Source organism: Antrostomus carolinensis, unplaced genomic scaffold (assembly GCF_000700745.2).
Source record: "Antrostomus carolinensis isolate BGI_N321 unplaced genomic scaffold, ASM70074v2 scaffold889, whole genome shotgun sequence".
NCBI classification, from domain to species: domain Eukaryota; kingdom Metazoa; phylum Chordata; class Aves; order Caprimulgiformes; family Caprimulgidae; genus Antrostomus; species Antrostomus carolinensis.
The window spans coordinates 53,439-74,186 of NW_010337609.1; the positions used below are offsets into that span (position 1 = coordinate 53,439).

The window sequence follows — 20,748 nt, forward strand, 5'->3', positions numbered from 1 at the left end:
AATTAATCATCTTTAAGACTTGGGGGACTACTCAAAGAAACCTATCATTTTAAGACCTTTTTTTCTCGAGGAAAGGAGGCAAAAAAGTGTAGGAAATAAATCTTCACTGCTCAGAAAACATCTTCTTTTACACACTGCCCTTTAAATTTCATAGCTCATATAATCACCTGGTAGGCTTTAAACTGATCACGAAGCTGAGAGGAAGAATTCCATGTTATACTACCATGTACTAGGATATTTGCTTTCTCAATCCATTTCAATATGAACTCCAGCATCTCATTGTATTCTTCCAAGTGTGAAGCGGCCTGGATATAAAAGAAAAATCCACTTAAGTTTAAGATGTAATTCTGTACAGTTCTTAGAGAATGATAAAATTACTTTTATTTTATTTATTGTTTTTTAACTTGGGGATAATTTTAACAACTTTTCCTTACTGTTGAATATAATTTAATTACTTTCATATTTATAGAGTTAAAATAGTTCCAAAATACCTTCTTGCTCTGTTTGTGGCTCACTGCAAGCCTCTTTTATGTTATTTCTTATTTTTCTTTGTCTCTTTCCATGTCATCCCCTAAAACACCTTTATTTAAAACCTGCTTTGTCTACTCAGCCTGTCATATTTCCAAAGAGAGAAATGTTGCACCTATTTTGAAACACAGGACAAAAACTCTGCTTTCTGATTCATACAATTCTTATTTTTAGGATAACAACAATTAGCAAAAAATACATAAGAAAGTTCCAGGGACTTTGAACTTCAGGGGAAGCATCTTTATGAACACGAAAGTGTTGCATAAACATTATGCATTATCAGGGCCATTGTATCTGGGCTTTTACATTGAATCCAAATTATACTGACCCTCTATAGATTGTGACTAGAGTAAGAACCTTTTTTTTTTTTTTTTTTTTAATGCTGCAAATATCGGTAACAGTGGTAAGACAGAGGCCCTGAAAAGTACAATGAGATAGTATTTCCTGGTATGCTACTGTATGTGAGAAGGTCCATAATCTTTCGAGGGACCAGAGGAACCCACCAGCAGATGATTCAGGGAACATAATGTTAAAGCAGCATCACAGAATTGTTCCACCCCTCTGGATCTGACCCGTCTGTGCCTTTCTGGGCTGTGATGCAAGCCCTGACTAATAATAGGCAGACATGACAAGGAATACCCCTTCTTGTAAAAATACGTGAAAATAAACGAGAAGTTTACAGGCTCCTTCTGCTTCTGAAAGGAAACAGCAGAAAGGATTTGAGATCATACCTGACTGAGTTTGGCTGCTCTGTACTCAGCCTGCTGTATGGTCTGTTGGTGCAATGCAGTGAGTTTCCCTATCCTGTTAGCCAGCTGCTTAGCCAGCGGTATATTCTGCTCTGCAAAGTCCTGGACTGATGCATCTAATTCCAACAGCTTTATATTGCAGCTGTCCAACTCTTCACCGAGGATCTAGATAGAAAAACAAGAAAATCAGTGATCCAGGAATTGTCAGCTTTCTGGTTGACTATTTCTAGTGCAACTTGCAAATTTTATACCCTGTCCAAAGTCTGTGCAGTTTGTTCTATTTTTATTCTGGCTGAAAACCAAAAATGTTTGTCTAAGTAGGAAGGCAGAACAGCAGGATGTTTGGTCATCTCTTAAATGTGTGCCATTACTCTTTCTTCTCTGACTTCCTGTCTGAAATGGATAACCATTTTCCCTACCATAGCAAAAGACTGAGTCATTCAGAGTGACATTGGTTGTTTTTGGCCATCTTTCCGTGTTTGTTTTTGAAATTAATAGTCAGCACACATTGCCATGATGAGGATTTTTATTTACTGTAAAGGGGTTTCATTTTGTTGCTGTCTTAAACTATATCCTTACAAACTCAGAAATATTTAATTACTTATTAATGCATGATAAAAACTTTCATTTTCATTTGAAACTTGCATTTCAATAGCTTGATCTTGACACAGGAGCAGTCTGGATCACACTAGACTGTTTCAATAGAAACAGATTTTTAAATCAATGTTTCTTAACATAGTTACAAAGTTTCTGAAAAGTTTAAAAAGGAAACCTAAAAACATTTTTCTATCATATATTGTTAACATACTTATGGGCTACAGTTTCTTGGGTAGAAAGTATTGGGGTTTTTTTGTATTTGGTTTCTATACCTAAGGTGTTAATGATTCATTGTTTTTGTAATATAAATAAAATAAGTCTTATCAAACACTTTAGTCCCTTTATACTTATTTTTAGAAATATAAATTGCAATCATCAGACAAAAATTGATTTAGAACACTGCTCTAGCTACAGATGCTTCAAGAAGGTACTTCAAGCTCTTCAGGTTAGGGCTGTCCTGACAGACACACCTTAGAGTGTAAGTTATGATCAACTGTTATGATAAACAAACATTATTCCATGAACTTAGTGACATAACTCTCTACATGTAGACTTAAAGACAGATCTTGATCTACTCATCTAAATACAAAGACACACATATTTCAGGCAGGCATAAATAAATGTCTCTACTATAGAAATCATGTAGAATTTATATGCTGTTTAAAAGCAAGAAAAGGATCCACTTGACTTGAGTCACATGGATTTAAAACAGATTTTTATTTTACTTTTCACAATCAGTTTCAATGTTAATATAAAAATATTTACTGCTGTAATCAAAGCCAAGCCAATCTCAGGAGTATCAGCTAAGTACTGACATAAATGCAGTTGAGGGAACTTTACTAAAATTTCCAGTGAGAGAGTCTTCGTAAGCACATTTCACTGACTTTTTGCTTAATTTCTAGGATCAAGGAGATACACTAGTTTTAAGGGGAAATATTTCAGTGACACCTCCTACAAATCAAATGGTACTTTGGAGCATATTGAAAGCAACTCATGAAAATAAACAGGTCATTTTTGGCATACTAGACATGACAAATCTCCTATTTGGTATGCTTCACTTACTTTCAGACAGTAACTTGGTCAAGTTTATCTGACTAGTTAAAAAACCAAATGAAACAAACAAACAAACAAAAAAACCCCTCAACTGACCCCTCCCTCATCTCTCTCCCGCCCCCCACAATCCCCTATTTTCATATGATAATCCTAAACTTGGTCATTACACCTCAGTACAGATGAGCTTTTCTGAGTGTGGTACATACCTAAGATTAAGAGGACCTACAAAAAGAACAAAGAGTCCTTTGCATTTCCCTTAACTGCACCAGTAATACTTTAGCTCATTATTGATTGCATCAAATTATATGAGATGGACTACTGGCTAAGTAAAATTCCATTTATTGCAAGTAAAGGTGCACTGTAAAGAATGCTCTTTTCATTACAGACTGGGACAAGGAGCAGTTTAGGAGCCTCTTAGGTCTTCCTAGATTGCGGTCATACTCATTATTTAAAGGGAACAGCACAATTTTTTCCATCTGACTTGCTTTTACTCTTAGCTACTTCCTCCAAGTTCTGTTACTCACTCAAGTCCCTGTATGACTAGTTTTAAAAGAATATAGTTTAAAAAAAATCTCATCAGTCAACCCTTATTTTTGTCCATTCTTCTGTTGAATTACATTAAAAAATGTGTCATGCAAGTCTTCACAAATACAATTTAGTATGAAGTGAATGTCCTGATTCAGAAGAATTTATGGTGTAATCAAATAAGGGAAGCCTTGTCTTACCTTTTGCTCAAGTTTAGCCTGTGCTAAATTGTTTGTTTTCTTTTTCAGTTTGGAAAGAATGGCATTCAGTTCATTTGCTATCCCCTGGATTTTCTGACCAAACTCTTGATTCAATGTTTTGATCTGTTGAGTTTCTCTTTCTTTGGTTTGAATCTGTCAACAATAAGAATTAAATTCAGTAACCAGAAATCTCTCCTCCTGAAAGGAAACTAACTTTCATTTAACTTACTTTAATTTAAAGGAAAGAGGTAATAAAACTTGTCTACATTGTCAGTTTGACCACACTTGGATACTATATTTCACTAAGTTATAAATTCTAAAGAAGGTCTATAGATATGTAATGCATTTTTCTACTATGCTTTACCTGATCTTGTAACTGGACAAGGGCCATTCCAACTTCTGCTAAACGAAGAGAGAGTTCAGAAGGCAAAATGGTATAAAGCCCCAAATACTTATTCTGCTGTTGTTCAGTCATTTTTTCGACAGCCTGGCGATGAGTAGTTGCTTCACCAAGGAGAGACTAATGTCAGAAAAACAGTATTAAGAACAATGTCTATGTAAACTTAACAGATGCAGACATTACATGCAGCTTGCAACAAAGCTAATTGCTTTCAAATTTTTAATTAATTAATTAAAAATAATTGTATCTTGTGATTCCCTGGATTGTCATTTACGACTGCCTGTCTAGTTCTCTGTTCCTGTGTGACCACAAGTATATAGGAAACATCAAGTTTTCAGCACCTACAGTGAAATGAGTTTATTTTATTTTGTTGTTTCCCTCCCTGCTCCAAACTGCTGAAATAGAAATGTCACATTCTGCCCATTCACATTGTATAGTTGCCCCATATTCTAGATGAGAGGAGAAAAATTACTAAACAATGTGCCAGTACATACAATTGCATAAATGCAAATATTAAATACATCCTAATTATCTTTAAAATAAGGTATTACAGCCCAACAGCTACTTCATGCTTTATAAATTTGTCCAGTGGCTTACTAAAAAACTAATAAACTTTATCTAATTTGAATGCATGGTGGTTTTGAATGGATTAACGTGCACTAGCAGATTACAACAAAGATAAATATTGTAATTTAGAAATTGACAAATTTTATATACCTGCAGCTCCTGAAGTTGAGTATCCACTTCTATATCAGGGTTTAATAAATATTCTTTTGTTTCTTGGATCCAGGACTTCACAATATTAATCTCTGCTTCAACCTCCTCACGCTCCTTCAGCTCCTGTTTCACCATCTTCACACCTTTTTTCACTTTCTGTTGCATACTTCAGAAACAAAGAAAAATTATTTGTGAAGAATTAAGTAATGTCTAAACACATTGCTTTGTCAAAAAATATTATTCAATATTTATTCTTTATTCTTTAATTCTTTATTATTCAATAAAGATAACGGTTGATAGCCTCACATTCAGAGTAAGAAAAAGTTTGTGTTTTGCCACAGACTACTAAAGCAACACATTTAATTTTCTCATGTTCATTTTTCAGTTCAGTCCTTTTAATCAACAGGTTTATGTATTTTGACATCGAGTGCACAATTCTTTTGAAGAAATGCAAATATTTCAAATACAGACACCTACATCTGAGCACATCACCACAGATTGCCCTTATTGTCAGTTCTAGGGAATGATTTAGTATGATTCATCATCATTCTAAAATAAACTTCTAAAAGAGGTCAGAAAAACCTGTCTATTTCTCTCCACTAATTAGAAAGCGTGAATTAACCAGTTCAGACATGGATATCTATAATCTAAAATAACGTGAGATCAATTCCACCTCTATTAATAGGATTTGCATTGGCAGAATACCTAGGATAAGGCATGGATCAAACATCTGAACACCATTTTTTGATCCAGGGACCTACCTCCACACTTCCACTCAGACAGAATTTCTGCATTTTTTTCAAGAACTTGAATCTCCTATAAAAAACAGTATCTTTTTCAGAAGACAGCTCTCTGAAAGTTCTACAGGACTACTTGTAGTGCTTATGTACGTGACATGGATCTTTGATGTTCCCATATTTGATTTATGTTTGTGTAACCTTCTATAGCTGAATCATGCCTTATTTACGTGAGCATGACATCATCGCAGACCCTATTCTTATAAACAAATTCTAGGGTAGAATGGAATTAGAAAAGAGATAATATCTACACATTTTCTACAGAGATTGCTATTCTACTGTAATCAGTTCTGTTTGCACATAATGAACTTTGCACAGGCTAGGTGCAGAGTTTACAGCTTTTTCACTCTCTCTCCCTCTTCCCACTGTGGAGATCCAGTTAATGGCATCTTGATGCAGTTATGAGGTAGATATGAGTCCTGAAACTTAGCCATAAAACTTATGGTTTTATGCATGACAGGGAAACATTTTAGAATTAGATAAACATTCATAAAACCACAGGGTGAAATATTAAGATATGTTTCATTTCCATCTGAACTAAATTCCCCTGTAAATTTCACAGGATACCTACTTTTCCCTTAAGTGCTTCCAACAGGTGAAACAAAGTGATATACTAATGTAAACATAGGATAAAAAAAAAGATAAAAGGTCACTGTTAATGGTGAGATGCAAGGAAGCGTTTAAAATCAGTTATAACTTCAGTGTAGTTTATATAGCTCTTACATAAATTACTATTATTAGGCAAAGCAAGAAGTACATATTGTAAAATGCATACTCCTGCTGATGGAAATAAAAAATAATGGTAAAAATGTATTTCAAGATTAAAGATAATTTAAAATTAAACTGTTATGTATTTTAAATAACTAATTTATTTTAAGCATGGTAATTGTTAATGATAACAAAAATTATTTGTAAACTCTTAATAATGAATTGTAAGGTACCATTTTTCTAGTGAATCTTAAAACGTTGCCTTACTTGTGGCATCGATCTTGCATTGCTTTGATCTCTTGCATGACTGGCAGTTCCTCCTGAGACGGAGGCTTTATTTCCACTTCCTGAAGCATGCTGACAGCATGCTGTTTGAGTAGGCCCAAAGATGACATCTGGTGCTCCACCTCCAGAAGGAAATTGCTGTGGTAATCCAGGAGTTCCAGGAGCTCTGTCTTGGATGTCTTTTCCACTGAGCTTTCTGGTAAGCGGCTTTGTAGCTGATCTATTGCTATGGTGGCTTTCTGAATCTATTGAAAGAGATACGTTCTTGGTAATAAAGAAATTAAAAAGAAGCTACTACAACTGATACCAAAAGGTGTTAAACTCAGTGCTGCAAAACAGTTGTGGTTTAGGGCTTGTGCAGCAGTTTCTAGAGCAGAAATAAATCTATGTTCAGTCTAGCTAGCTAGCCCTAGCTCTTCACACTGGGTTAGGACTTCTAAGAAATTTCTTTGTCGGGTGATGAGCAGCTCCTCATATTTTTTTAGCACTTATTATCTTTATTACCATAGGACCTAGAGCTCTACCCCACGGCAGACCTTTATTTGGCACAAGTAATATATTTAACAAAAATATTATCCCCATTGTCAGAGAACCTGCAATCTGAGCATAAAATAATGGAAAACAACAGATAAAATGAGTCAGATAGGATAGAAGGAAAAAAAAAAGACACTATTGTTGAGCAGTGACAGGCAGTAATGTCACTGCCTAAATACAGACTCAGCAACTTCATACTATTTGGGGGAAAAAAAGAAAAAAAAAAAGAGGTTGATTTAATCTAGAATAGACCAGTTGGGGAAGGGAAACATAAAGAAGATTATGAAGAACCACCAGAAACCAAAACAGCTCTGTGTTTGCTATACATGTATGCATATAAAAGAATAGTGCAAGCCCTGGAGGCCGTGGTTCTAAACCCAGGTCTTCCATAGGTGTTCTTTTCTATGACCTGAGAAAAATCACTGTTATTCCTGCTATCAGCTTTCTCTATCATAAAATTAATAATAAGGTAGTATAAAGAGTGAAAACTTATTTGCAATTAACAAAGGAGGATTTACCAAGACTAGAAGTTACCTTATCATTAAAGCCCTTCCATTCCTGCACTGCATCTTCCAAAATTTTCTCTTGTTCTTGGGCTACATTCCGGAGCCGTGTCCAGCGCTGCCAGACTGTTGTCATGGATCTACTTATAGTTGCCCTACTGGCATCATTGCTAACTTTTTCCAGCTGTACAGCCTTTTCTTCTAGGGCTGTGATCTTCTCATGGAAAGAATTCACTACAGACACAAGAGTCTGAAAAAAAACAAAAAAAAAAAATAGGCACTGTTTTCCTCTTTTTCAACACAACATAACTCATAATTATTCAACACACTTGCAGGCAGATGAGCCACTTCTATCCACTGCAGGCAAAGACAAGGTACCCTATACTGAGTGATGTGGTTAGGTCTCATTTTATTTTTCATATGCAATATACCAGCTACAACTACTTGAAAGGCCTGGTCCAAAATGCAACTCTCTGGAAGCAGCAGAGATCTGGTGTAAACAGATTATTTTCCTTGCTAGGGACGGAAATGAGTATTCAGGACTCTTCTTATAGCAAAGACTGATTTCTGTTAGAGTCTAAAAATAAAAGAAGAAATTCAGATGTTTAAACATATATTTATATCATGTTTATCTCTAATGCCATTTTAGATGTCCAAGAGTGTCAAGATACTCTCATGAAGCTGGCAGACATGACATTACTCTTAGGTGAGTTTTCTGCCTTCACAGAGACACACCTGGAGACCAGGCAGAAGGTCTGAAGTGTCACTAACTACCTGTATTAAGGCAACTAATTAGCACCCGAAATACTAGAGGAGAAGGTAATTCATCTAAGTCACATTTCTTTCTCTTAGACTAATCAAGACTTAATAGTAAAACCTAACCCTTCCTGTCCTAGTAAGACTATTTAATGTGATCCAAAGTGGATGGATGTTTCTATTGATCTGAATTTAACGTAGGGTACACAGTTTTGGGACTCATGCACCCAAGGCTTTTAGGAACTTCCTAGTCCCTTCCAATCTCTACAGTCATAGGCGCACAGACAGACATTAAGTTGAAAAGCAATTAAAAATACTGTTCCAGTCACCCCCAAAATAAAATGTAGGTTCTGCACAACACAAAAGACCTCTCGGTATGCTATAACACAGTTAAGCACTACAGGAAAACATCTAAAAAACTCAAATTCAGGTTGCCACAAATAGGGACCTACATAACATACATTTATTTTCGCTGAAGGAAAAGGATTTGATATAATTTTTAGTACCTTACCTTATGTGTTAGCAATTTCTCTTCTGCTTCATGAGAAGCAGCAGCTTTAGCTACTGAGAATTCAGATAATTTTTTCTCAGCCTCATTCATCAGTTCAATAACCTTCTGTCTTGCTGTCTGGTACTCCTGCCACTCAGAAGCACACCTTAAAAATACAGTTCCAGAAAGAACAATGTAATACAACATAAAATTTTTAGAAATTCAGAAATATTGTTGCACCTAATTTTCAGTTTTCAATGTAACTGCTTAGCTTTGCTGTTACACAGTATTTTCCAAGAAAAATAAATATTTTTAGAAAAAAAAACATACATAGAAGCATATGCTCCTTATTTTCAGCTGTGCCTTACAGCTTGGCATTTAATAGTCCTTGACTGACTTTTCCTCAGTGACTTTTTCTAGGTTGTGTTTTAAACTCACTAGAACTTCTGGAATCCAGAACATACAGGAATAATAAGTAAGACAGTTATGCTGGATAAAAAGGTATTTCCTTTTAGTTCAAAATATCTGCTTCAATTTCATTTATTTCTGCAGAGGTCTTGTGCCAGCTGAAACAAGGGACAGTGATAGTGATTCCCTACTCTTCTCAGTGCTGTTTCAAGCTTTATATCATTTTATGGTAACTCCCTCAGGATCACACATCTAATCAGTTAGTGGCAGAACAGAAAACAGAATACAAAAGCTTTGAATCCAAACATCCACTTCTCTCATAAGCAGCACAAACATTTTACAAAACTCCAATTAATGTTGTGATCTCCCCCTTTCATCACCAACAAGGTGATCTTAAAATGAATGAAAAAAAAATAAATAAATATACCTTTGCAACTGTTCTTGCTGGGTTTTGGCTTCTTGCTTTGTCCCTTTGGCCTTTTCTTCCAATGCAGCTACATTCTGCATCAACTGCTCTCTTGCTGTGGCTTGGATGAAGGGTTCTATCTCAGACACAAGACCCTGTAACTCCTTCAAATGATTACTGAACTGACTTTCTGTGGTGAAAAATTCAATGTGGTTCCTTAGGTTCTCCTCAGAGTTCTCAACATCGAGACCATTTCTTGCTAAATGTAGAAATTCTTGAGCATCTTCAAGCCAGTCATTTGCTATCTGCATCACTTGGTAGTATCTTTGGCAGAGGCTGTATAATTTATTCAAGGTAGCCTGAAATAAAAGGAAAGATTATACAGAGGGTCACAGACATAAAATTCAGAGCAGCAACAAAAATATCCTCTGCTGAGAGTCTGGATCTTGCCCATTCTTGCTTTCTTTTACCTTTATTATATCTAAAATACAGATCCAGAGAGACTACATGGAAGTAGGTTTTGAGTGAATTTGCACTTCTACATACAGGTATAAATGAAAAGACTTAAGGAAGTCTTTTTCCCCTTCTCCCCCCAAAGTCATCCATGGCAACAGGCCACATCTTAAGTCACTAAAAAAAGACAAATGGGATTACAAAAATCAGTCTTTTCAGGATTATTACAAGTGGGGGAAATGGGAGATATTACTCCAAGTGGTAGCAAAGATGCAAAGGTTATTGATGGGTTAGAAGCAACAGCGAGTAGTCACATAGGAACTAAGACTATCCCGCTCCGAAGAGCAGTGGGACCAGTAGACCAACTGAAGTAGATCTACACCAATGCACACAGCATGGGCAACAAACAGGAGGAATTAGAACCCATTGTGCAGCAAGAAAACTATGATATTATTGCCATCACAGAAACACAGTGGGACAACTCACATAACTGGAGTGTTGCCATGGCTGGCTATAAACTCTTCAGGCAGGATAGGCAAGGAAGGAGAGGTGGGGGGTTGCCCTCTACATTAGAGATTGTTTTGATTGCATTGAGATCAATGATGGTGATGATAGGGTTGAGTGTCTATGGGTAAAAATCAGCGGAATGTCCCATAAGACAGATGTCATAGTGGGATTCTGCGACAGACCGCCCAGCCAGGATGAAGAGACAGACGAGATATTCTAAAAGCAGCTGGGAGCAGTCTTGTGATCATTAGCCCTCGTTCTTGTGGGGGACTTCAACTTACCAGTTGTCTGCTGGAACTATAATACAACAGAAAGGAAACAGTCTAGGAGGTTCCTAAAGTGTGTGGAAGACAACTTCCTGACACAACTCATGAGTGAACCAACTAGAGAAGGCACCCTGCTGGACCTGTTGTTTGTGAATGGAGAAGGCCTTGTCAAGTCTATTCACAAGTCTATGGGGTTGGATGGGGTCCACCCAAGGATATTGAGGGAGCTGGCAGAGGTGCTTGCCAAACCCTTTTCCATCATCTACCAACAGTCCTGGTTGACTGGGGAGGTTCCACTTGACTGGAGGATGGCAAATGTTACACTCATTTACAAGAAGGGCTGGAGGGAGGATCTGGGGAGCTACAGGCCTGACCTCAGTGCCAGTGAAGGTCATGGAACAGATCATCTCGAGTGCTATCACACAGCACACACAGGCCAACCTTGTGATCAGGACCAGTCAATGTGGGTTTCTTAAAGTCAGGTCTTGCCTGACTAACCTGATCTCCTTCTATGACAAGGTGACCTGCTTAGTGGATGAAGGAGAGTTGTCAATGTGGTGTACCTGGACTCCAGTAAAGCCTTTGACACTGTTTCCCACAGCGCTCTGCTTGAGAAACTGCCTGCCAATGGCCTGGACAGGCATACTCTCTGCCAGATTAAAAACTGGCTGGATGGTTGGGCCCAAAGTGGTGGTAAATGGAGTAAAATATGGCTGGAGACCAGTTGCAAGTGGTGTTCCTCAGGGCTCAGGGTTGGGGCCAGTCCTGTTTAACATCTTTATCAATGGTCTGGATGAAGGGATTGAGTGTATCCTCAGTAAATTTGCAGATGACACCAAGCTGGGTGGAAGTGTTGATTTGCTTGAGGGTAGGAAGGCTCTACAAAGGAACCTGGACAGGTTGGATCAATGGGCTGCAACCAACTGTATGAGGTTCAACAAGACCAAGTGCCGGGTCCTGCATTTGGGTCACAACAACCCCATGCAACGCTACAGGAAAGTTGCCTGGTGGAAAAGGACCTGAGGGTGTTGGTCAACAGCCAGCTGAATATGAGACAGAAGTATGCAGAGGTGGTCAAGAAGGCCAACAGCATCCTGGCTTGTATCAGAAACAGCGTGGTCAGCAGGACCAGGGAAGTCATCCTTCCCCTGTACTCAGCATTGGTGAGGCTGCAACTTGAATACTGTGTTCAGTTTTGGGCCCCTCATTACAAGGAAGACATTGAGGCACTGGAGCATGTCCAGAGAAGGGCAACAAAGCTGGTGAAGGGGCTAGAGAACAAACCTTAAGAGGAGTACCTCAGGGAACTGGGGTTGTTTAGTCTGAAGAAGAGGAGGCTGAGGGGAGACCTTATCACTGTCTACAGCTACCTGAAAGGAGGGTGTAGAGGCAGGTGTGTGTCTTTTCTCCCGGGTAACTAGTGACAGAACAAGAGGCCATGGCCTTAAGTTGTGCCAAGGGAGGTACAGATTGGATGTCAGGAAAAATTTCTTCACTGGAAGGGTTATCAGGCAATGGAATGGGCTGCCTAGGGAGGGGGTTGAGTCATCATCCCTGGAGGAATTTAAAAGACGGCTAGATGGGGTACTCAGAGATATGGTTTAGTAGTGGATAGGGTACAGTTGGACTCGATGATCTCAAAGGTCTTTTACAACCAAGTGATTCTATGATTCTATGAAACATCAAGCCACAGAGCCATATTTTTCAGTTTCATGAGTGAGACACTAATGACATGTAGGGTGCACTAACCTGTCTCATGTGTATAGCTTCTTGAACTTCACCATCTAGTTCTGCCAGCTCAGTCAAAGTGTTTTCCAGGTCAGCAGGTATCAGCTCCTTTGCTTTCATATATTTCTCTTTCTCTTTATTGCTCAGTGCGTTCATTATTCTCAGGCTTGACTGCACTTCTTCCTGGTGTATCTGAACCTTTCGGATTTCTTCTTGGATGCTTTGCAGTTTGAGGTCCAAACTCAATGTTCCATTAAGTTCTGTTTTCACCCATCTCAACCAGTCGAGTGAGCGGCAGATTTCTGTCTGGAAGTCTATGCTTTGCACAAGTCTGTTCTCGCACTCCATCACAGTGCCACCAATGTCAGCATGCAAAGACTTTAGTTTCTCTTGCCAAGACTGCACTTGGTTATTTGCTGTCTCACATGCAGATGAGTCAAGCTGAGGAGAAAGGGCTTCTAGATGTTCAGTTATTTGCTTCAGAAGACTCCCAGAGTCTTGCAAGCTGCCCACCAGAGAATGGTATATTTTCAACTTTTCTTCTATTGGGAGTGTTTCTTCATTTACCTTAATCTGCTCTGTCTTCACTGCCTCTAGTTGTGCCTCAAACTGCATACACATTTTCTCATGCTCCTGGCATGCTTCTATTGTGTCTTCCAACAGGCTGATTTTCTGTTCTATTTGTCTCTTCAACTTGTTATATAGTGCAACAAGTTTTAACATCTCATCTGGTTGCCATGGCTGGCCAGTGCTTCGAAAGGCCTCCTTCTTCTGGTTTAGTTCATCCACTGCTGCACCAAGGCTCACCACTTCACCTAAGAGATCTCTGTAGGCCTGCTGGACTGACACAGCTTCTTTGGCTAAAACAGCAGCTGGAACTTTGTTCATGTTAATAAACTGATCTTCTAGCTCAGTTAGAGCTTTACTTGTCAACTCAATCAAAGAGGTATACTCTTTTCTGGCATAAATTGCTTCCTGAACCTTATATAATTTTTCTTTTGCCAGAGCAGTGACAACATTGAATTGCTGAGGGAGAATGTTAAGTTTTTCATCCAGATAAGAATGATCCACTTCATTAAGTGATGGTAGGATTTCTTGGCCATCTCTTTGCAGTGCAAGTAACAGATTTTCATATTCTGGAGACTGCTCAAGAATCTGTTGATATTTTGTCAACTGCATGTGTAGTTCAGAGTTACTATTCATTACATTGATTTCTGGGAATGTGACAATATCAGCTTGTTTTAGCCAATGGCAAGCTTTATCCAAGTCTTCTTTGAAATATTTCCTGGAAACTATATTTTTCTCCAGTTCTAACAATCTTTGGTTACACTTTTGTGAAACAGTGTCATACATATTCTGTAGTTCTTGCAGTTTACCTAACACTTCACTCTTTTCTTGTTCTGTTGCTTCTTTCATTAAGTCCCTTCCTTGAGCCCACAACCCCGTGACTTCATTTTGGTAGGCCTTCAGGTTAGCCTGGGTAGTTTTACAAGCCCTAATCTGTTTGTTCACATCTTCTGGCAACAGACAAATGTGTTCTGGAAATGTTACCTTCTTCTCGTGCTGGTGAATTTGGTTTGTAGCCTGAAAGACTGCCATAAGGAACTGGGTCTTTTCAGACAGTGCTTTATTCAGGTGCTTTCTCCTCTGACCAACCAGATCGCTGAGACAATCTACATGGTGCTGTGCATCAGAAAGTGCTTTCTGCAGCTCCTGCCTTTCATTGAGCCCTAGGTTGGTCATCACCCTGTCAGCATCCTTCACAAGTATCTTCAGAACAAGCTGTTTGGCTTCAAGCTCACTACAAATGGTAAGATGATCCATGAGAAGACTCTGAGCCAAATCTGGGGGAGGGCTCTGTTTAAGAGCCTCTGAGATATTAGGTTGCTGCTCCTCTGCCCATTCCATTAATTCCTGAAATTTGGAATGCACCAAACTGAGCTCTTCTAAGGTTGAAACTGAAACTTGAATTTTCCTTTTCACAAGGTCCTCCAGTTGAGTCCAGCGTTGCTCGAAATAACCAAATTGCTCCTTTACTAATTCTTTGTCATCAAGATTCAGATGTTCTATCATCTTCTGTTTCTGATCTTTCAAATCTTCCAGAGCAAATCTCCTTTCCTGTAGTGCGAGCGCAAATTTTTGCAAAGCTTCAAGGTGCATGTTTGTACTTTCAGCATCAGATCTGTTATCAAAATGGAGAGGACAGAGATTAATTATTAGATCCTATCTCAGGATAGACTTTTAAAAGACATCACAATGAATTATAAGCCCACTGTAAGCTGAAAATAATGTGATATTATACCTACAGTTTTCACATTCTTTTGAAGGCACCAGTCTTGAATATTAATTAAAAAATTTTCTCCTTTTCATCTGCAATGTGGTCATCAGGCTGATCATACAAATTAACATGAATACAACAGAGTATATGTGACATATTGCACATAAGAACAACAAGTAGAGGCTGAAGTGAATCTTCTTCCATGACAGTGAAAGCAGCAGTAATAGACTTTCACAATTTTACACACAGCTGGTATGTTTGTGCTAAACAAAGCAGCTGCAAACATTTAGCAGAAGCAACTAAACTTGAATGTAATAGTCTAACTGATAAAACACAGTATCACAATGAAAACCACACATGAAACATAGTAAACATGAATGAAAGAGTTTAAAAAATAGACAAAGCTCTTGAAATATCAGAAAATACTATATGATAAGGGATCAATCGGTATGTGCCTTAAAGACAAACACTGAAGATCTAGTTTCTCAAATTCTCTTTATTTCAATACAAGTAAATGTCCTATAATTAATAAGGGAGCCCTGCTTTTAATTAAGCACAGAAAAAGGGATTTTTAGTGTATCCAGCTTAGAGACACTCTGTAAGCAGCTCTTTCAGCATATATGCGCTAAGTCAGTTTTGTGTGTGCTACTACTTTTCTTACCTAGCCAGGTTGTCCCACTCTTTTGTGAGCTTTTCCAAGAAAACTTCAACTACATTCATGCGATCATGATAGTCCCCCGTCCTCTGCAGATCCTCCTCCCTCTGTATGAGCAAACTGTGAGCCTGAAGGCAGAGGTCCAGCCACTGGTTGTTCAGCTCTCCTATTTCCTTGTATTCAGGTGATTCCTGTCCTTGCGTTAGTTTGTTCATCTTCTCAGTTACAGAGGTAAGAGCAGACTGCTTAGACTGCAACTTCTGACTGAATTCCTGAAAAAGATACAAGTCAAAACCAATATGGCAACATCTACTCAAAATTATAAGATGAAATTTAAATAAAAATTCTGAAATAAATAAACTATGTAAGGACTAATTATTTGCCTAGGCAAATGCTGTGCAGATGTAAATTGGAAGAAGTGCTTTCTTCCCTCCCCTAACCTTTCTCCTCATCTTTTCAGGTGAGGGCAGTTTTGTTATAGACATGAAATCAACCAGTTTCCAAGTGACAGTGATAAACAGAAATCATGATCCAGTCACACCCTCTTGTCCAGGCTTCCAGACTAGCACAGCTCCCACCATACACTAAAACATGCAAGATAGTCCGGGTAGCATGAGACTTCATTTTGCCAGTACTGTTTCTAGCTCATATTTTTTCTTTTCCTTTTTCATTAGAGACGAAAAATAAGAAGCAGGGTCCATGAGTCAGTGAGACACCACATCCATACTTTGTTTTGTTCCTACTTCTATAATAGTGACCAGCCAGTGATTATCTAGGTATGATTGCTATTTGAGTTAACAAATTCCAGTAAATAAATTAGTCCGTCTGCACATACATTTCTTACCAAATAAAAAGCCAGAGAATAATAAAAAAAAGAATATCCAATATACCAACAACTAAAATGAATCAAATCTTTTTCAGCACTTACATACTGTCTAGGGTAAATATAATCTTTTCACAAATTCTAATTCCAATAACTGTAACTGAAGAGCCATGTCCAGCTCCAGGACTTTGCTGGGATGATGTGTTTTCATTGAGGGCTCTTAGGAGTTCTGGAGAAGAGATGCTACCGCTCTGCTTCATTCTTTGTGACTGCTTCAAATGGAGCTAGGCATCTTCAATTACCAGGGCAAATTCAAGGAAAAAAATACACATTGTGCCACATCTGACTGTACATCAGGTGCTTGCCTTTCATAACAACCAAAATTTCTTGACTGAAATAGTGAAGAAATACAGACTCCTGCTTGCTCCTGGACTCTGATGATAGCTAGTGTAACGGCTTTCAGTCCACACTGTGATGAGGTATCTTCAAGAGCTATGACTTTGTTCAAATACTTGCATAGAACAGACGTGAAAAGAAAGTGCTGTTTACTTTTGACCTAACTCCTAGCATATCAGAAAAGGAATACAAGCAAAGCCTAAACTAAAACCACAAAAATCAAGCATTTCATCAAAGAATTAATCTGTTTTCCTGTTTCTTCTTGTTACTTTATTTATGTCTGGGATGTGTGCAGAATGGCCATAAAAATTCTCTCATCTGTAAACAAATGAGTGAAGATCTGAAGGCATTTGTCTCACTATTTTGGGTAAACTAAATTGGTTTTCTATCATACCTATTCTCCAGTGGTTTTCAGAGCCCGGCAACATTGAGTAGTTTCCTAGGCTAATTTTGAAGTAGATCTAAATAATTTAGAAGTATTGGAATCAAAGAACTTAGCAAGCACAAATTGCAGATCTTCTCTTCAGGTTCACTGTGATCAGCAATTAGTCTGTTAAACATGAAGGCAAATCAGAACAGTTGGCTGAAAATTGTCTACTGTTAAAAAACAAAACAAGAAAAATATTGAAGTACAGTGTTTTGCTTTCTGTGTCATCCTGTAGCATCTGTTGGGAAACCTTTCCTCTGACTTACCTGCTCTTGCTTAGAATATATTAGCAACTCTACACAATATGTGCATATAACATGAATCATAATAATATCAGCCACAGGATAACTTCTTCCTTACCTTCTGTTCTCAACCTCCAGTCTCCTTACCTTAACCTGGAGTACCATATTCTGGGCAATGTTTAGCTCCAACTCTGCCCGTCTCCTTTTCAAATTCTGTAGTTGTTGATCTGCATCCTGGAAATATATCCAGAGCTCAGCCTTCATTTGTTTGATCTCTTCCCAACCTTGAGCCAAATACTGTGAGTGCATTATCTGTTGTTCAATCTAGAAGAAATGAAAAGGAGTAGGAATGCTTTAATGCAGCTATTTTTGGTGAATGGAGAATGAATATTATTCTTCCTCTGATCACAATACTGCACTAACAGCAAATTTCTGCACTAGATTCTGAAGGGGCTAACATTATCCATGAAAAGAGTCTTAACCTTCAAAAGTCATAAAATTCAGATCTATCAAATGAAAACTATGGGGAAAAAAAAAAGAATTATCATTCACCCTTGAGAGAAGCAAATATATTTATGAGTGTGTGTATTTCAGTTTTCTGAGTCTTCTGTTAAAGCTTCAATTAACTGTACGATTTAGTTTACTACATGCCAAGAATACTGCTTAACCCTGCCCTACATGTCTTCACAATGACCAAATAAAAGCTTAAACTAAAGCTTTTTATTTAATTTGCTTAGCTCAGTTATTTTGCCTATATGCCTTTTGTAAAATGCCAGGAAGAAGAATGCTTACTGGATCTGAGCCCATCAGTCACCTTAAACCAATAGTCACACACCTTCTTTTGCTCCAAATACACCAGTAGGGTGCCTTTAAGGTTTACACACTCAACCAGATTAATATATCTCAGCACTGTACCATCTGCGACTTCTTAAAATGTTTCACTGTTTTCTATATAAAAGGAAAATCTTATTCTGATGTTTGGGATACTTTTTAGCTGTTCAGTATTTGGACTGACATTTTTTATGGATTACTTGGATTTGTACAATTTGCCTCTCTGGTATGGAATACTGTTACTGTATATACTAGATTTTTACTCTTGGTTTCAGAAGTTTGTGTGTGTATGTGAAACTAAAATGTTCATGTTTACAACAACAGGAATGCTTATAATATTTCTTGTCTAACAACTCTCATGTTTATAATTTTACTCTAAAAACAAACATAGAGCTACTTAAAAACTTAAAACTGAGGTACACTTCTATATATTTATATGCTGAAACAGATGCACTACAATTTATGACTTGAACCATGATAATTGTTTATAATTTTTATAATTAATATTTTGGTATATCCTAATAAGAACATCAGTCTACTGTTGAATAAATAATAACAGTAAAATATGTCTAAGCTTTAATAAAATACAGAGAAGAATAGATTCAATTGTGTTTTATGAAAACAAATAATTTGGATCAGGTTTTCTTCCATAGAATGTTATTTGTGTGGCTTTAGGCCAGCATCTTGTAACATTGCCTAAGTACCTTCAGCAACCTTTGTCGTGTGTCTTTGTATTACTACCTGGATAGCAATGTCTGGATTTAATTAAAAAAAAAAAAGAAAAAAAAAAAGTAGAAAGAGAAAAGTATTTCTAAAAGATATACTTAAGATGAATTTAGAAAGACATTTCTTTAAATCATTACCCAATATGACCTTTTTAAAAGAGGACAGATCAAGGCAGTTAAAGCTCTAAACAGGATTAAAAGCAGGTTGTTGCGGTTATTTTGTACCGTTTGTTTTGTTTGTTGAATATCTGTTGCTGTACTCTTCACTGTGGCATCTGACAGATCACACATGGAGCACAGAAGATCCAAGTATGTATTGGCCTGCTCCTGCAGAGCTCGGAAATGTTTCACCTAAGGGAAGACAAGCCTCAAATAAGTTCGGAGACTGTGGAAATAATCTCTTACGTCATTACAATCAATCATGCATTTTAGTATTTTCACTTTAGCTTGTTTCCAAAAGATGAAATGTAGATATACACTATTGTATTAGGTAAGGCTGTTCTGTCATAATTATGGAAAAGAGTAATTGACTATCATCTGATTAACAAAGCACCTAGTGGCATATGCAATACCTAGCTTATTTCTTTATAAATAAAGCATTAGATAGATACACACATTTTTAACAAAGTGACTTACTTTCCCAAGGTGAATAGTAAGCAGGTCTTTATCCAATATTAAAGTGTCATGTTGCACGTACCTATGAAATTCTTCTGTGTCTGACGGATCATCATGAAGTTCAACAATACTAAATGCAAGGTCCTGCACCTGAGTTGGGTCAATCCCAAACATAAATATAGGATGGGCAATGAGTGGATTGAGACCAGCTCTGAAGAGAGGAGGAGGTGGTGGTGGACAAGAAGGTGGACAAGAAGCTCAACATAAGCAGACAATGTGCACTTGCAGCCCAGAAGGCCAACCGTATCTTGGGCTGCATCAAGAGAAGGGTAGCCAGCAGGTCGAGGGAGGTGATTCTGCCCCTCTACTCCACTCTTGTAAGGCCCCACCTGGAGTTCTGTGTCCAGTTCTGGAGCCCTCAACACAAGAGAGACATGGACCTGTTAGAATGAGTCCAGAGGAGGCCACGAGGATGATCCGAGGGCTGGAGCACCTCTCCTATGAGGACAGGATGAGAGAGTTGGGGCTGTTCAGCCTGGAAAAGAGAAGGCTTCTGGGAGACCTTATAGCTGCCTTCTGGTACCTGACGGGGGTCTACAGGAAGGCTGGGGAGGGACTTTTTACAAGGGCGGTTAATGATAGAACAAGGAATAATAGCTTTAAACTGGAAGAGGGTGGGTTTAGATTAGATATTAGGAAGAAGTTCTTCACTGTGAAGGTGGTGAGATAATGGAACAGGTTGCCCAAGGAAGTTGTGGATGCCCCCTCCCTGGGAGTGTTTAAGGCCAGGTTGGATGAGGCTTTGAGCAACCTGGTGTAGTGGAAGGTGTCCCTGCCATTGCAGGGGGGCTGGAACTAGATGATCTTCAAGGTCCTTTCCAACCCTAACCATTCCATGATTTTATGAATCCAGCCCAGTGGCACAACACACTTTCCCACAACTTCTGAAACTCTCCCAAGTTCTACAATTTCCCAGATCAGACAACATGATGCTGTTGGAGGTTCTTGCTCTTGACATTGCCCATAGGACCTCAGATCTCCATATGAAGAACTTCCTCATCCCAAAAGAAAATTATATTAGTGTTGACAAGCAGGACAATAACATACCTCCTACAGTCTCAGGGATGAGTTACCACCTAACACAGA

The 20,748-nt window shown here is 38.1% G+C and overlaps 1 protein-coding gene across 1 annotated transcript in view; it reads right to left on the reverse strand.

Moving 5' to 3' along the window:
* The window catches only part of LOC104530573 (nesprin-1-like), a gene marked incomplete at its 5' end in the record, with an annotated part of 99,419 nt that overhangs the window by 53,249 nt on the left and 25,422 nt on the right, over positions 1 to 20,748 (reverse strand). The window contains 13 exons of the mRNA XM_029086791.1: positions 168 to 305; positions 1,260 to 1,442; positions 3,653 to 3,805; positions 4,017 to 4,172; positions 4,770 to 4,935; positions 6,542 to 6,804; positions 7,628 to 7,846; positions 8,864 to 9,008; positions 9,678 to 10,015; positions 12,632 to 14,792; positions 15,550 to 15,815; positions 17,579 to 17,755; positions 19,213 to 19,338. Coding sequence (XP_028942624.1) covers positions 168 to 305; positions 1,260 to 1,442; positions 3,653 to 3,805; positions 4,017 to 4,172; positions 4,770 to 4,935; positions 6,542 to 6,804; positions 7,628 to 7,846; positions 8,864 to 9,008; positions 9,678 to 10,015; positions 12,632 to 14,792; positions 15,550 to 15,815; positions 17,579 to 17,755; positions 19,213 to 19,338 — 4,491 coding nt within the window. The remainder of the gene's footprint in view (positions 1 to 167; positions 306 to 1,259; positions 1,443 to 3,652; positions 3,806 to 4,016; positions 4,173 to 4,769; positions 4,936 to 6,541; positions 6,805 to 7,627; positions 7,847 to 8,863; positions 9,009 to 9,677; positions 10,016 to 12,631; positions 14,793 to 15,549; positions 15,816 to 17,578; positions 17,756 to 19,212; positions 19,339 to 20,748) is intronic.